We start from the raw sequence: 17,707 nt of genomic DNA on the forward strand, positions 1-17,707 counted from the left end.
TTTTCCTACCAGGTGCTATTTTTGGGTGACCAGGAAACATTAATATAATTCAAGGTAGCAGAATGGGGTCTATGGTGGCGTCTTTGTAACAAGGGTGAGAGCGGTGACAATAGGTTACAATGGGGCCGTATTGTTGCCCTCTGACATAACAGAGCCGAACTGTGTCCCTGTCCTGTGAGTGCCAGTCTGGCAGCAGTGATGATCAGGAGGCTCAGTGCGGTATTACCATCCATGCCGGGGGGTTTAGGAGTAAACAAACAGCGGTGAATTAAAAGGTATTACGGTGCAATGGGATTACAGTTTGGGTTGGTTGGTCCCAATAAAAGCCTTGTGTAACGGCCGCATATGCCTCCATCAGGACACACTGATGGGATCATATAATATTGTGTGACAGGGGGTTGAGGGAGAGCTGGTTCGAGTTCAAATTGAGATATCTCACATTCAGTTACAGTATGATTAGGAGCAAGTTCAATAGGAATACGGTGGGGTAAAACAATGCAAAAAACGAATGAGTGCCGGTTATCTCCCGTTCCTGATTCAATACTTGCTCAGCTCAAGTGCTGAGTGAAAGTGTAAATGACAACGTGATAGGGAGTCCGTTTCAGTGCCCTTCACAACAACCCTGATGTATCTGATAAACTACGGCCAAGCCTCACTGGAAGGTTAACTAAACTTGGTCACCCACTTATCTACAATGCAAACATGTATGAAACTGACCATCGTTAAGGCCAGACAGACTGAGCGGACAATTTATTAAGAGAATAATTGGTTCGCCATGGAAGTATGGAAATATGTAACTAAATACTGTTACAGTACAATATCAGATAATAGTTCAGACAACAGCTATAAGGGTATTCAGTCTGGGCCTAACCATCGCTCATACTCAGACACAAGCTGCAGCCAGTAGTCGCTGCCCATTGGCAAACACTAGCTAGCCTATCCTCCAGAGCTAGTCCGTACTAGCAGAGTAGTTTCAGGGCAGGGTATGGGCTACAGGGGGCGCTACTGCTTACCTCTCCTCCTCTGCATGGTCGTTGTGAAGCTGCCCCTCCTCTCCCTCTTTCTTCTCTTTCTCCTCTTCCTTTTCTCCCCCTCTCTTCTCCTCCTGGCCCAGCTCCTTGGCCTGTTTCTTCAGGGTCTCTTCATACTCCTCTATCTTCTCCTTAAGTGCTTTAATTGTGACCTCTGTGTGTGAGAGAGAGAGAGAGAGAGACAGAGAGAGAGAGAGACAGAGAGAGAGAGAGAGACAGAGAGAGAGACAGAGAGAGAGGGTGGGAGAGAGAAAACACAAACAGTCAGTAAGTGATAGGATAACAGGTAAGAAATAAACCAGAGTACCAACATGATATTAGGGACCAAGCCATAAGGCTCCTGCACATCATCCTGATGTGCTAAGTCTGGATTGTCAGTTACACTGACAGAGGCAGACGGATTCTCCAAGTAAGATGGAGTAGGAGGAACAGGGCTCCACTCCACTGTGTGCAGTGTGTGTATTGGCACAGCCCACTTGTATTACTGACAGAGAGCTCACAGTTTCCCCCCCACTTCTTACTCGTCTTCTCTTCCTTTTTTTCTCTCGCTCACTCGCTGGTGCCCTCTCTCAATCTCTCTCTCTCTCTCCTCCTCCTCTGCGGTGATTTAAACTTCACTGTTTCAGCCCTGACACATAATCAATGGCGATGAGTCCCCTCTGAGCCCTTTTCCCCCTTAACTGTTAAATTGAACTTTAAACATTTAGGTTGCAGGGGATCAATGGCCTCGGCTGGCCGGGATGAGAGCGAGAGAGATGAAGGAAGAGAGGGAAGGAGGAGAGAGAATGAGAGAGAGGGGATTCTCCTCTCCTCCGCCGCTGAGGTAGGAGATCTGTAGCTTAGCCTGGTCATGGGGACCAAAGGGGGGGAGAGAAAAAGAGGAGCGAGCAGGAGAAGAAAAAATGAAATAAGAAAAAAATCTATGGCAAAATAAAATATTGCAGCTATTGAGCTGGGTCAATTAGCTCTTGGTGGGAGGGGAATTCCAAAGACAGAGAGGGCAGGCCCAACCAACCCTCCTCCTCCCTCTATCCCCTCTTCTCCTCCCCTTCTTTTCCCTGCCTTTCTGAAAAGAGAAAAAGCAGTGAAGGCTTTTGAGGCCTATACAATGGGGCTTCATCTGAAAAGACTGCCCAGGGGATACTTTCTCATAAAGAGGGCTATGGAGGAGGAGAGCCTTTATTTAAAAAATATCTATATTTCGGGGTTATGGAGGGACTTTGGGACGACTCCGCTGACCACTTACTTGATGTTAGTTGTTAGCTATTTTACAGCATTTGATGTAACTCCACGGACATCGGCTCTTGAAACGGTATCCGCATTACAGATGATATCTTCTTACAACTTTTAACATTGCGCATATACTTTTACTATACTTTCAACCAGACCGCTGAGGTGTTCCATCCCTTTTAGAGACGGCTAAGCATTGATGAATCTCCCAATGGGAGTCTTAGCCTAGCTCTCTGTGCTGGTGTAGTGGAAGCGTTTCAGTGGATGAGGTTGTGTTAGCACCCTGAGCTAATGCCTAGGGCTTTAGCTCAGCAAGCCAACAATTTATTGTGGCCCATCGGTTCAAACTCGGTCGATCACACTGGTCCAGGATAGGTTCAGAAAGAGTATGTGTCTCAGTCTCACCGTGGTTCTTGACCTCAGCGATCTCCTGGGTGTAGCCCTCCAGCGTCTCACGGAGCTTCTGGTTCTCCGTCTCGATGTCGTGCATCCTCTGGACCTTCAGCTGTAGCTGCTGGGCAGTGTCCAGGGCCGACACAGGGTCTGAGAGGAGGGGAGAGTAAAGGACACTACATGTTACTAATCACAATTTCTCAGACTGCCCATCTTAATCTTTTATTTTTATTGGCCAGTCTGAGATATGGCTTTTTCTTTGCAAATCTGCCTAGAAGGTCAGCATCCCGGAGTCGCCTCTTCACTGTTGACGTTGAACACTGGTGTTTTGCGGGTACTATTTAATGAAGCTGCCAGTTGAGGACCTGTGAGGCGCCTGTTTCTCAAACTAGACACTCTAATGTATTTGTCCTCTTGCTCAGTTGTGCGCTGGGGCCTCCCACGCCTCTTTCTATTCTGGTTAGAGCCAGTTTGCGCTGTTCTGTGAAGGGAGTAGTACACAGCGTTGTACGAGATCTTCAGTTTCTTGGCGATTTCTCACATAGAATAGCCTTCATTTCTCAGAACACGAATAGACTGACGATATTTGTTTCTAGCCATTTTGATCCTGTAATCGAACCCACAATTGCTGTTGCTCCATATACTCAACTAGTCTCAAGAAGGCCAGTTTTATTGCTTCTTTAATCAGCAGAACAGTTTTCAGCCGTGCTAACATAATTGCAAAAGGGTTTTCTAATGATCAATTAGCCTTTTCAAATGATAAACTTGGATTAGCAAACACAACGTGCCATTGGAACACAGGACTGATGGTTGCTGATAATGGGCCTCTGTACGCCTATGTAGATATTCCATTAAAAATCAGCCGTTTCCAGCTACAATAGCCATTTACAACATTAACCATGTCTACACTGTATTTCTGATCAATTTGATGTTATTTTAATGGACAAAAACATTGCTTTTCTTTCGAAAACAAGGACATTTCTAAGTGACCCCAAACTTTTGAACAGTAGTGTATGTAGCAAGTGGTGTTACATGTTTTGAAGATCGGTTAATTGAGGAGATCACACCCATCCAGTCAGTCTCTAACCTCTACCCCTCACTCCATTCAAACATACTTCCATGCACTGCAACAGTAAGGTGTAGAGTGGGGTTTTGTGTCCCTGTGCCTGGTAGTGACTGAGTGGCCAGGGCGAGTCACGCGAGGCTGACTGATGTGTGTGTGTTGGGTGCCAGAGCAGCAGAGCTATGTATAGCTGCCCCCATTCGCACAGAGCAGAACTGGAGAGCTGAGACAGCACTGCTGTTGCCACCACACACACACACAGCCCAGACAAAGGAGAGGAAGAGAGGCAAAGAGAGTAAGAGGGAGAGAAAAAGCAAAAGGGCATGAGAGAGAGAGAGAGGCAGGGAGAATGAATGAGAGAGGAAAGAGATAGTAAGAGGGGAGCGAGCTAGGTTTCTGGACAATGATGATTACTTTCTTATCTTACGGACTTGGACAGAGAAACCCATGGGAAAACAACACATTCCTGTAAACAGACTTGTACAGTATGTATCCAATAGTAGTACAGCATAGACACAACCCACAGTAGTGGAAACTGTAGATCTATTGATGTACAGTACATATTGAATAATTGAATTAATCAAAACAGTATCAAGGTCAGAGATTGTAATGATGGTAATGGGTAAGGGATGGATAGGGAGGAGTTGGGATTTGGAGACTGGCAGGGTGTTCTAACCCTGATTTCCCCCCCCCTCCACGTTGGGCGCTGCCAGTCTTGCCAGTCCTGGCCTCATCAGTGCCCGGCATCGACACGGTCACTAATTGGCGTATGACTAATTATGCCCCAATTCCAGTTGATTTTCTTTAATGAGACAGCTGGGTTAATTATATAATCATATGATTACATTAGCCCCCCTGGCCCCGAGAGAGAGGGAGAGAGAGAATAGGAGGAGGAAGCTAGGGGGAAGGGGGAGGAAGAGGAGGGATATGAAAAGTGGTAGAGGGGGAAAGAACGAGGGAGATAAAAAGAGAAGGAGAGAGAAAGAGAGAGTTCACTGAGTACACAAAACATTAGGAACACCTGCTCTTTCCATGACATAGACTGACCAGGTGACTTCAGGTGAAAGCTACGATCCCTTATTGATGTCACTTGTTAAATCCACTTCAATCAGTGTAGATGAAGGGGAGGAGACAAGTTAAATAAATATTTTTAAGCCTTGAGACATGGATTGCGTATGTGTGCCATTCAGAGGGTGAATGGGCAAGACAAAAGATTTAAGTGCCTTTGAACGGGGTATGGTAGTAGGTGCCAGGCGCACCGGTTTGTGTCAAGAACTGAAACGCTGCTGGTTTCCCGTGTGTATCAAGAATGGTCCACCACCCAAAGGACATTACATTTACATTTTAGTCATTTAGCAGACGCTCTTATCCAGTGCATACATAATTTTTATTATTTTTGTTTTATTTTTATTATTTTTGTTTTATTTTTATTATTTCATACTGGCCCCCTGTGGGAAACGAACCCACAACCCTGGCGTTGCAAACGCCATGCTCTACCCACTGAGCTACATCCCTGCCGGCCATTCCCTCCCCTACCCTGGACGACGCTGGGCCAATTGTGCCATCCAGCCAACTTGACACAACTGTGGAACACTAGACACCTTGAGTCCATGCCCCGACGAATTGAGGCTGTTCTGTGGGCAAAAGGGGGTGCAACTCAATATTAGGAAGGTGTTCTTAATGATTTGTACACTCAGTGTACAAGAGTATAAGAGCATATTCAGAAATAGTCTGGAAACAGCAGAAGAGAGGGAGAGAGAAAGAGAGGGACGGGGAAGAGGTCTGATCTTGGAGATGAAAGACATCCAGCCTCCATGCTTCCATTCTCCTCTGTGTGCGGGAGCGCACACACACACACACAAACACACACACCAGTGTGTTGTGAATCTAATACCCTCCCAGTAAACTAGTCCTTCTGCAACATGAAACAAGGCCCAAGTTATCTCCACAACGTCCTTGGAGGGAGAAGCAATACATTCTCCAACACCAGACAAGACGTTGAGGACACAACAGCATTATCAAAGGCCCATTATGTCAACAATGTTGTGCTGCGTTCTGACACCCTGCATCATACACACACTGTTAATCTAATATTCTAAAACATCTAGCCATGGACAGCCTGTTCCCATGTTACGCTTCTCACAAATCACTATTTGATGGTGAAACACACATACACTTTTTTGCACCAACTCTCCTGCACTGATTCTATACACACACACACTGGACTCTACCCACACACTCCACATACTTACACTACTGTTCAAAAGTTTGGGGTCACTTAGAAATGTCCTTGTTTTTGAAAGAAAAGCATTTTTTTTGTCCATTAAAATAACATCAAATTGATCAGAAATACAGTGTAGACGTTGTTAATGTTGTAAATGGCTATTGTAGCTGGAAACAGCTGATTTTTAATGGAATATTTACATAGGCGTACAGAGGCACATTATCAGCAACCATCAGTCCTGTGTTCCAATGGCACGTTGTGTTTGCTAATCCAAGTTTATCATTTGAAAAGGCTAATTGATCATTAGAAAACCCTTTTGCAATTATGTTAGCACAGCTGAAAACTGTTCTGCTGATTAAAGAAGCAATAAAACGGTCCTTCTTAAGACTAGTTGAGTATCTGGAGCATCAGCAATTGTGGGATCGATTACAGGATCAAAATGGCTAGAAACAAATATTGTCAGTCTATTCGTGTTCTGAGAAATGAAGGCTATTCCATGTGAGAAATCGCCAAGAAACTGAAGATCTTGTACAACGCTGTGTACTACTCCCTTCACAGAACAGCGCAAACTGGCTCTAACCAGAATAGAAAGAGGCGTGGGAGGCCCCAGCGCACAACTGAGCAAGAGGACAAATACATTAGTGTCTAGTTTGAGAAACAGGCGCCTCACAGGTCCTCAACTGGCAGCTTCATTATATAGTACCCGTAGTACACCAGTCTCAACGTCAACAGTGAAGAGGCGACTCCGGGATGCTGACCTTCTAGGCAGATTTGCAAAGAAAAAGCCATATCTCAGACTGGCCAATAAAAAGAAAAGATTAAGATGGGCAAAAGAACACAGATACTGGACAGAGGAAGATCGGAAAAAAGTGTTATGGACAGACGAATCGAAGTTTGAGGTGTTCGGATCACAAAGAAGAACATTTGTGAGATGCAGACCAAATGAAAATATGCTGGAGGAGTGCTTGATGCCATCTGTCAAGCATGGTGGAGGCAATGTGATGGTCTGGGGGTGCTTTGGTGGTGGTAATGTGGGAGATTTGTACAGGGTAAAAGAGATCTTGAAGAAGGAAGGCTATCACTCCATTTTGGTGGCGGCGCTTGATTGGAGCCAATTTCCTCCTACAACAGGACAATGACCCAAAGCACAGCTCCAAACTATGCAATAACTATTTAGGGAAGAAGCAGTCAGCTGGTATTCTGTCTATAATGGAGTGGCCAGCACAGTCACTGGATCTCAACCCTATTGAGCTGTTGTGGGAGCAGCTTGACCGTATGGTACGTAAGAAGTGCCCATCAAGCCAATCCAACTTGTGGGAGGTGCTTCAGGAAGCATGGGGTGAAATCTCTTCAGATTTCTTCAACAAATAGACAACTAGAATGCCAAAAGGTCTGCAAGGCTGTAATTGCTGCAAATGGAGGATTTTCTGACAAAAGCAAAGTTTGAAGGACACAATTATTATTTATATTAAAAATCATTATTTCTAACCTTCTCAATGACTACATTTCCTATGCATTTTGCTATATTTTCTATTCAAACTCATTTCATGTATGTTTTCATGGAAAACATGGACATTTCTAAGTGACCCCAAACTTTTGAACGGTAGTGTACACCGACACCCCAATCCATAAACACACACACACACAAAACACAAGCAAACATGCATACTGACACCACACACACACTGTCTACTATCTATCCTGTTGTCTAGTCACTTTACCCGTACCTACAGTTGAAGTCGGAAGTTTACATACACTATGGTTGGAGTCATTAAAACTCGTTTTTCAACCACTCCACACATTTCTTGTTAACAAACTATAGTTTTGGCAAGTCGATTAGGACATCTACTTTGTGCATGACAATACATTTTTCCAACAATTGTTTACAGACAGCTTATTTCACTTATAATTCACTGTATCACAATTCCAGTGGGTCAGAAGTTTACAAACACTAAGTTGACTGTGCCTTTAAACAGCTTGGAAAATTCCAGAAAATGATGTCATGGCTTTAGAAGCTTCTGATAGGCTAATTGACATCATTTGAGTCAATTGGAGGTGTACCTGTGGATGTATTTCAAGGCCTACCTTCAAACTCAGTGCCTCTTTGCTTGACATCATGAGAAAATAAAAATAAATCAGCCAAGAAAAAAGAAAAAAACATCCACAAGTCTGGTTCATCCTTGGGAGCAATTTCCAAACGCCTGAAGGTACCACGTTCATCTGTACAAACAATAGTACGCAAGTATAAACACCATGGGACCACGCAGCCGTCATACCGCTCAGGAAGGAGACACATTCTTTCTCCTAGAGATGAATGTACTTTGGTGCGAAAAGTGCAAATCAATCTCTGAACAACAGCAAAGGACCTTGTGAAGATTCTGGACGAAACAGGTACAAAAGTATCTATATCCACAGTAAAACGAGTCCTATATTGACATAACCTGAAAGGCCGCTCAGCAAGGAAGAAGCCACTGCTCCAAAACCGCCATAAAAAAGCCAGACTACGGTTTGCAACTGCACATGGGGACAAAGATCGTACTTTTCGGAGAAATGTCCTCTGGTCTGATGAAACAAAAATAGAACTGTTTGGCCATCGTTATGTTTGGAGGAAAAAGGGGGGCGCTTGCAAGCCGAAGAACACCATCCCAACCATGAAGCATGGGGGTGGCAGCATCATGCTGTGGGGGTGCTTTGCTGCAGGAGGGACTGGTGCACTTCATAAAATAGATGGCTTCATGAGGAAGGAAAATTATGTGGATATATTGAAGCAACATCTCAAGACATCAGTCAGGAAGTTAAAGCTTGGTCGCAAATGGGTCTTCCAAATGGACAATGACCCCAAGCATACTTCCAAAGTTGTGTCAAAATGGCACAAAGCCCTGACCTCAATCCTATTGAACATTTTTGGGCAGAACTGAAAAAGTGTGTGTGAGCAAGGAGGCCCACAAACCTCACTCAGTTACACCAGCTCTGTCAGGAGGAATGGGCCAAAATTCACCCAACTTATTGTGGGAAGCTTGTGGAAGGCTACCCGAAACGTTTGACCGAAGTTAAACAATTTAAAGGCAATGCTACCAAATACTAATTGAGCGTATGTAAACTTCTGATCCACTGGGAATGTGATGAAAGAAAGAAAAGCTGAAATAAAATCAAACATCATTCTCTCTACTATTATTCTGACATTTCACATTCTTAAAATAAAGTGGTGATCTAAGACAGGGAATTTTTACTAGGATTAAATGTCAGGAATTGTGAAATTGTATTTGGCTAAGGTGTATGTAAACTTCCAACTTCAACTGTATATGTACATACAGTATCTACCTCAATTACCTCGTACCCCTGCACATCGACTCGGTACTGTAACTCCCTGTATATAGCCATGTAAATTTTACTCGTTATTCACTGTGGATTTATTCCTCGTGTCACTATTTCTATTTTATTTGTATCTTTAACTCTGCATTGTTGGAAAAGGTCCCTTAAGTAAGCATTTCACTGTTAGTCAAACCTGTTGACAAATACATTATACATTTTTGGGAAAATGTACTTTAATTTCTTGTCATAAAAAATTACTTTAGACCAACATACTTGAAGGGTTATAATGGAACTCATCTTTTAGTCCCATAAAAAAAAAAAAAGATATTAGTTAGGATGATACACTCTTGTTATGTGTGCTTTGAATACCCCATATGATTAAGAAAACTGACAGGACAGAAGGTCATACTGTCACATTTGGGTGATAATGAGTGCTGTCACAGTACTGGGCTGTACAACTCATCTGTCGGCCTAGTCCCAGTGCCTACCACTCTACTGCTGCTCTCAACAGAACAGACGGACGGACTACAGAGTGTGTCACATGGAATCTCTCTCTCCATGTCCTCCCCGGAACTTATAACCAGGAGATTGTCCCTTCACTTGACCGTCAGTGGCACCAGCACTGTCTGGATGGGCATGTGTGTGTGTGTGTGTGTTCTGAGCAGAAGGAGTGAGACAGTACCAACTGCTCAGTGCAATCACTCTAGCCTGCTACAGAACACTGGGCTGTTTGTGAGAACAGTGTGAATATTTCCAAAGGTTGCATGAGAAGGCTAGAGGGCAGACGGGTGGAGACACCTGTCAACTTTGACATTCTATTGCCAAGCGTCATCAGGATGAGAGTGAGGTAAGGTGTGTGCATTTTCCTTGGTGTTCAACAGAGCTCAAGGGGTGGTCACACACTGACGCTAGGTCTGTGTGATCACAAACACATCTATGAGATAATCAGTGGAGTAGTGATCTCTCATCCTCAGACATGGAGACAAGACTGGACAGGCTGCAGATTACACTGATAACATACAGACATTCCTAGATTTTCCCCACACAGGCAGGCAGACAGACACACACTCAGACACACTCAGACACACACACACTTGGAACACCAACTGACGTAAGGGAGCCAAGGCAAAGAGGTCTCTAGGTGCTGCTTCTCTGTCTTGGCAGGCTTTGAGCTCTCTCTGTGTGTGTGTGTGTGTGTGTGTGTGTGTGTGTTTACCTAGGCAAGGCTGGGATCTCCAAAACACAAAAGCAGTAATTTACGCATGTACTACGTGGTTCCCCAGGCCGGCCGGCTTGCTCCTACAGGCCTCTGTGTGTGTGTGTGTGTGTGTGTGTGTGTCGATAAAGTTCACCAAGGAGGAAATGTGTTTCAGACAGACAGCCACACACAGCCACAGGATCGAGTCAGCTCAAAAAGTTCAGTCCGTCACAGACAAACACACACTCCAGTCCAGTCGACCTCCACTACTGACTGTCTGTTTCCACTATTAGTCTGCCTATCCAAGTCGTCTAGTGCTTCAGTTAGGTGGAAAAACCACTGGCCAGGAGATCTCCATGGACAACAACACTGGTGTTAACAGTGACTGTGTGTCTGTCAGTGTGTTGAAATCATCAATGTCCTCCCCATCCTGGCCTAAAATTAACAACGCCAAATGCAGGTAGATTTTGGCATTGGTGGGTAAGATGTCTATTTCACCAGCCACATTGGCGGGTGGTCAGGGCTCCACAGTGCAAGCATTTCACTCGCATTTGTGAATACAAATAGTCAAGTATGATCACATTTATAGTAAAATAAATGCTGCAGTAGCTGTTTTCAAAGTATTTCCGCCATTTTGTTTCATAGCTGGTAAATTAAATTCAACAAAATCAAAGAACAATGAATCCTATATAGCCTATCCCACCTCACGCTGCAACACTACCTGGCTGGGGGCTGTGCACACGTGAAGAGCTAAATGAAAGATTCATTTTTAGAAGCGCTGGGCACAGGCATAAAAGTTGGTCTAATTTACTTGAAACGAAAGCCTACTGAAGTGAGACTTTGTCCTTGTGTTTTTTGGCTATTTACATTGTTTTGTTTACAAGCTATGTTGTTTTTCTGTTTGAGTTTTAACTGCTAGGGAAGAGAAGAAAACTCTTCTACTAGTCAGACCCAATCTCACAGGCACAAACATGACTCGAGTCACGCTACCATGGTAACCTCCCGCCCTTAAAGGGGCAGGTGAAATTTGTCTAATCTGTGTTATTTTGGTTAAATCAGGTCACACATTTGTTATTATTCATTATAAACTGGGTGGTTCGAGCCCTGAATGCTGATTGGCTGACAGCCGTGGTATATCAGACAGTATACCATGGGTATGACAAAACATTTATTTTTACTGCTCTAATCACTTTGGTAACCAGTTTATAATAGCAATAAGGCACCTCGGGGGTTTGTGATATATGGCCAATATACCATGGCTAAGGGCTGTGTCCAGGCAGTCCACGTAGCGTCGTGCCTAAGAACAGCCCTTAGCCGTGGTATATTGGCCATATACCACATCCCCTCTGGCCTTATTGCTTAAATATACCACATTAGTTAGTTCTTACTAGTAATACATTTATTGTTTTAGAAACATTACAAAGCATGCTCATCCGTTTTTTCATGTTTTGTTGGTATAATTTCGATGAATAAAAAATATTTTGGCTGGTAAAAAATCAGAGTGGCTGGTAGATTTTTTTATCTACTTGCCACAGCGGCTGGTGGATCAAAAAGTGAATTGTATGCCCTGCTCCCCATCCCTTCCCATTTTCCCCACCGCTCGGCACTCACAGGGCTTCAGGACGCACATTGTCTCAGGAACTTCAGGAGAAGTCATCAGGAACGTGTCTGTGTGTGTATGTGGCGCCAGAGACGTGTGTCTCATAAACATGACAAATGTATTTACGGTGCCTCGCATACACAGTTGCGGTGAGACTTACCTGGGACATCGATGAATCTCTTGTACACGTTTAAGAAGGCAGCCTCTGACTCCTTACTTCTTTTACTCACTGCGTCGATCTGAAAGGAGAGATGGAGAGATTGATTAAGAAAAGAGAGAGAAGGGGGGAAGGGGGTCAAGAGGAGATGATACATTTTTTTCCAGAGAACAACACAACAACCATAATCACATTTTTGGGATTATAAAGGCTTTTATACCTTGGCATCATCTTCCCTATACTATTCATTCCATCAAGATTAATCTAGTTTTATAGGACAAATAGTCACATATCCAATGTAGTTCAACATGAATCTGGTTTATATAGAAATCTATTAATTCTTAACAGCTTCAGCTACAGATCTATTAGTGCTACGATATCCACACAGGTCTATTGACCAGTCTTAAAATCACATGAATTGTAGTTTCATTAATGTAATTTAGTAACAACCTGCTAAAAGAGATTGAGCTTCCAACCCTCTCAGTTAATCATGAATACTGAGTGTTTCTCTGCTGTGGGCTGGGCAGACAGCTCTCCTAAAACTGGAAAGCACCAAGGCAGCTAAACAATGAGTCATGAAGGGGGTGATGTGATTTGGGGTTTGGCCAAGAGGCACCACAGACCTTGCTTCGAAGTTCATCAACAATCAAGTATAGGAGTGAAGTGCTGTGGTAGGGAGGTATTTTTCTATAGTCATGACATTTCTGTAGTATGCAGGTGTTATGATACAGCATTGCTTTTACATTAACTACTGCATGTGGCTCAAAAATCTAAGATTTATGATTTAAAGAGGTTTCATAAACTGCTATTTTTAGCTCCAAACCCACACTATACATCACAAATACCCGCCCATGAAGCATAGCATTACAGACGTCGCAAATGTACTTCATGAATCATGATAGAACACATCATCAACAGTCTGTGTGGCTCAACATCCATTCCAGATTGCCTCTCAAATACCGTCTAAAAGATTAAAGTAAACACACTTTGGAGATACGTCACAGACAGAGTCAAATACTGTACCATATTCCTCCTTGGCCCTTGGAGGTAGGGAGGAGGAAAAATACAGGCCACAGATGACTCTTCCCTGAACCCTCTCTCGCCCTCAGTTCCACACTGGGCAACAGATGGCAAAAGAGGTGAAAGGGTTTTGTCCAACCCTTTTTAAATTGCATGATTGGTGGATGGTTGGTTATACACCATCTTTGGGTCATACGACAGAAGTAATGCATCGGCCCTCTCACACTATTATAATCCCCCCTCACGCTTTGATGCATTTTTGATCAGCTTTCAGTCACATGGAAGCAGCTATATTAGTGGTGAGTACTCTATGTACACCATCACACACCCTTTTATATGATCTATTGCGCACACACACACACACACACACAAGCATGCGAAAGCCTAAAAGCCAAAGCTATAATAATAATAATAATAATAATAATAATAATAATAATATGCCATTTAGCAGACGCTTTTATCCAAAGCGACTTACAGTCATGCGTGCATACATATATTTTTAAAAATTGTGTATGGGTGGTCCCGGGGATCGAACCCACTACCTTGGCGTTACAAGCGCCGTGCTCTACCAGCTGAGCTACAGAGGAGCTGTGCTCTATACATTAAACCACCTTGCTATCATGCGCTGTCAATAAAATAATTTCCTATGTAAGGCATTTGGATCTAATAACACTCTTCGGAGAAAAATAATACAGTTTAACCTTTATTCAACAAGATTTCAACAAGATAAAAGACGTATTGGTCGTCAAATTGACCGACTGTACTGTTCTTCCTTTTCAAGATACTCACCATTTGGCCTCAGTAAAAAAACATAGTAAAGCACTTTTTTTTAATACACTTGCTGACTTCTACCTGTAGTGTATAAGAGTAAGAAAGGTGTCCAATTGGCCTAGCTATGTGAGCTAATGATAGACAGTGGGCCCGCCCACTGTAGGGTTCAGAGTCTTCATGTGTGTGGCTGTTGTTGAGGTTGCACCGAGCAGCCCAGAGGCAGCGTGTGTGTGTGTTATGTGTCTGTGGTGTCTCCTGAGAGCCCAGTCCAGGCCTTAGCCTTGTTGCTGAGTGTGCGCTCCTCCACTGCTCTGAGAGTGTGAGCAGCCAGCCAGCCAGTCCTGGCATCGTCTCTGAACTGGGCCAAAGCCAGCTAACTGGGTCATCCCTGGGTAGAGGAGGGGATGGGAGGAGGAGGGGAGGGAGGAAGCAGGGGAGGGGGGAGTAGAGAGCTACTGTACATCCTGTAACACACTGCTAGTGTCAGTCAGCCAGGATCTACTTCAAGTGTTTTTTGGACTAAACGCACACACACTTAGACCAACCAAAGAGGAAAGAAGTTCTGTTTGTTCCATCCACCTCCCCCCAACACGCACGCACACACATACATACCACCTCCCCACAACACACACGCACACACATACATACCACCTCCCCACAACACACACGCACACACATACATACCACCTCCCCACAACACACACGCACACACATACATACCACCTCCCCACACACACACATACATACATACCACCTCCCCACAACACACACACACACACATACATACATACCACCTCCCCACAACATTTACAGTTTCCTTCCCAACCCATAGGGTGGCAGTGTTTGCTCAAATTCACAAAAAGATGTGGCACAGTACAACTGCAAGTCAGCAACATACACACTAGGTTAAAAGCGTCCAGAACTAGTGTTTACAGACACCAAACAGTGGGTTCCAAAAAGGAGAAATCATATAAAAACAGTATTTTGGACGTCTCCTGCCCAGACTCTGTTAGAGGTTTTGATTTATGGAGCGAGGCAGGCAGTTGCCACTGACAAACGCCAGTGAGCCCCAGTCACTTTTGGCTCCTAGGGGAGAGAGAAATTAAACATGTTCAAATGGGCTTTTGCTGGAAAACATCTGGATCCAAACTAGGCAGGGCCAAGTTCCCCCTCCCTCCCTCCCCTTCTCCCCTTCTCTTCTCTCCTCTCGCTCTCTCTCTCTCTCTCTCTATCGCAGATGGAGCAATTAAAGTTCCATGCTTACTGGGCAAAGGGATCCACCAGACATCTTGTCAGGAAAAGGTTGCTTCCCTCTTTGGCTTTCCATTGAAAGTGAAGGGAAAGGGGGAGAAGGTGAAGTGGGATAGATAGTGATGGGGGGTTGAGGGAGGGAGGGAGAGGTACGGTAATGAAATGGATGTGTGTGTGTGTGTGTGTGTGTGTGCCAAGGCCCTGCGTGACTGTGCAGCCATGGCTCAGTGCAGATTATCTGCCTCTCTCTCCAATGCAGCCCCATACACATTCTGACAGGGGAGGGCATCTGGCAACGCCGGCCGTGCTGCCTTCTGAATGATCACACACACACACATAAACACACATACAAAGACACACACAGATGACTCCTGTGTGTGTGTGTGTTAGTCCGTTTGCGTGTTAGAAAGGCGAGATTTGGGCCGACGCCAAACCTGACCAGCTCACAGGTATAGCATAACGCCCCTCTAATGAACCATCTGGACTCTTTAGGGGTGCGGGAACAACTTAAAATTAGACGGTGGTTGCTAGCCTAATGACGCTAGTGGGAGCTAGATGAAACACAAGGAAGGCTTTGGCATGGGTTTAGGGGCCAGGGGACACCGTCGCCTGCTTGTCTCTGTCTGTGACCTGGCCTAACCCCTTAATTGCAGAGCAGCTTTTAAGCTGTGGATAACTGATCCGGAGTGGTGTGCGTGTGCGGGGCAGAGATTGCGGGGAGAGCGAGAGAGAGGTGTGTGTGTGTTTGAGTGTGCTTCTTTTTGGGCTGGGTAGGAGGGATTACTGGCTTTGCAGCTTTCTTTTAAGCAGGGAATTATAGTGATGGTGACTTAGAGCATTGGGCATCCTCTGGGCTTCCTAGGGAAACAGGAAACAGCTAGCTAGCTCCCTCTCTTCATCTCTGTGTCACCTGGGGTTGTCATATGGGGGCCTACTTGCAGGTAGCTACAGTAGTATGGATATATAGTTCTACTCATCGCTGTAGCCTTACATTAGAGAAGTAGGTTGATGTTCCTCTAACCACTGGTCCAGGGTCAGATGTTTTTCTCATCCCCCTAATGGTGGAGGTGAGGATTGGGTGTTGAGTAATCTGATCCTAGATCTGTGATTACAGCCAACCTCTACCTCATATAACATTAGAGATCTCATCATAAGGGTTGAGTGTAGCTGGGATAGGATGGACGAGCGAAACGGCATCACACAGTGATGGTCTGTGATGGCTGACACATTGCTCCTCTGAGGCAGATCGGGCGTCGCCTGGAATCAGTGTCAGTGCCATAGGGATATCAGAGAACGGGCACCACCCTGTGCCATCATCACAGTCACCCCCTCTCTCTGTGTACCATGGGGGCGGGAGGCACTGGAGAGAGGCTAGCTTAAATCATATACAGAAGGAGGGACATCTTATTCAAGGATACGGTAGAGAGGAGTGGGTTCGAGGACAGGGGCGTGTATGCCTTTACACAATCACACACATATTGTATGTGCAATTCACACAAAATCCTTTTGAAAACACACTTTTAATAACCTGATATGTTGAGGCCCATCCCAGTCTCCCCTTTTTACTGTATGCCTATGCTAACACACACACACACACACACACACAGTCTGAGAGTTGAGCTAATCCCAGCGCTGTGCGAGCTGCCAACTTGACTTTCACAGCCTTCTCCCTGGGCTCCCGGTGCCCTTACGACGAGACAGACATCCAAAATTACACTGCAATTATGCAAAATCAGTAGTGACTTCCTGCATTTGTCCCACTCCTATGCCACTTTGTACGTGTCTCTCTGCCACAGCCATCACGTCTCCTGAAGGTCTCTCTGTAGCATTCGGTTGCCTGACTAGGCTTGGTGGGGTTTGAATGTGTCACACTGATTCTGTGTGCCCTTAAATAAAATAATAGCCTACACTGCGTACTAACGATTTACTCACATTTAAATCTCATTCATTATCAGGGTTGGGGAGTAACAGATTACATGTAAGGTATTACAAAATAACTAACTGTAATCCGTTACGTTACCAGCTAAAATAGTCATCAGATTACAGATACTTTTGAAAAACTAGATGATTACTTTGAAATTCAGAAAGGATGTTTGCAAAAAAATATTTTGACACCTTTCTGTTTTCTCAATATCATTCAAAACAGCATTGAAAAAGGCGCAAGTTTAAGCTTGGTCCACCTGAGCGAGTCTGATCACAAATCAGAGACCACTATGATGACACACCAAATGCATTTGATGGATCGCGGGAAAAGAGCAGGAATAGGCTTTTGTAGGCTACAGTCCAAGCTATGTTTTCCAATGGTGCGACTGCTGACGTCATCCAAAGATTATCCAACTTTAATAAATGCTTGGAGGTAAGGACAACAGCAGTGGTGTAGCCTACGGGCAATATGGATATCACTTATTATTGATATCTAAGCTTCATAGCGCATTGATGTGATTCACATGGCTGCTC

General features: G+C 44.5%; 1 protein-coding gene across 1 annotated transcript in view; it reads right to left on the minus strand.

Moving 5' to 3' along the window:
- Window positions 1-17,707, minus strand: part of LOC121579391 (homeobox protein cut-like 1) — a 256,964-nt gene that overhangs the window by 132,477 nt on the left and 106,780 nt on the right. Inside the window, exons 4-6 of the mRNA XM_041893958.2 lie at window positions 12,212-12,290; window positions 2,667-2,804; window positions 1,014-1,185 (exon numbers count right to left, since the gene is read on the minus strand). Of these exons, the coding sequence (XP_041749892.1) occupies window positions 1,014-1,185; window positions 2,667-2,804; window positions 12,212-12,290 (389 nt within the window). The remainder of the gene's footprint in view (window positions 1-1,013; window positions 1,186-2,666; window positions 2,805-12,211; window positions 12,291-17,707) is intronic.

This window comes from Coregonus clupeaformis, chromosome 13 (assembly GCF_020615455.1).
Source record: "Coregonus clupeaformis isolate EN_2021a chromosome 13, ASM2061545v1, whole genome shotgun sequence".
Classification (NCBI taxonomy): Eukaryota; Metazoa; Chordata; class Actinopteri; order Salmoniformes; family Salmonidae; genus Coregonus; species Coregonus clupeaformis.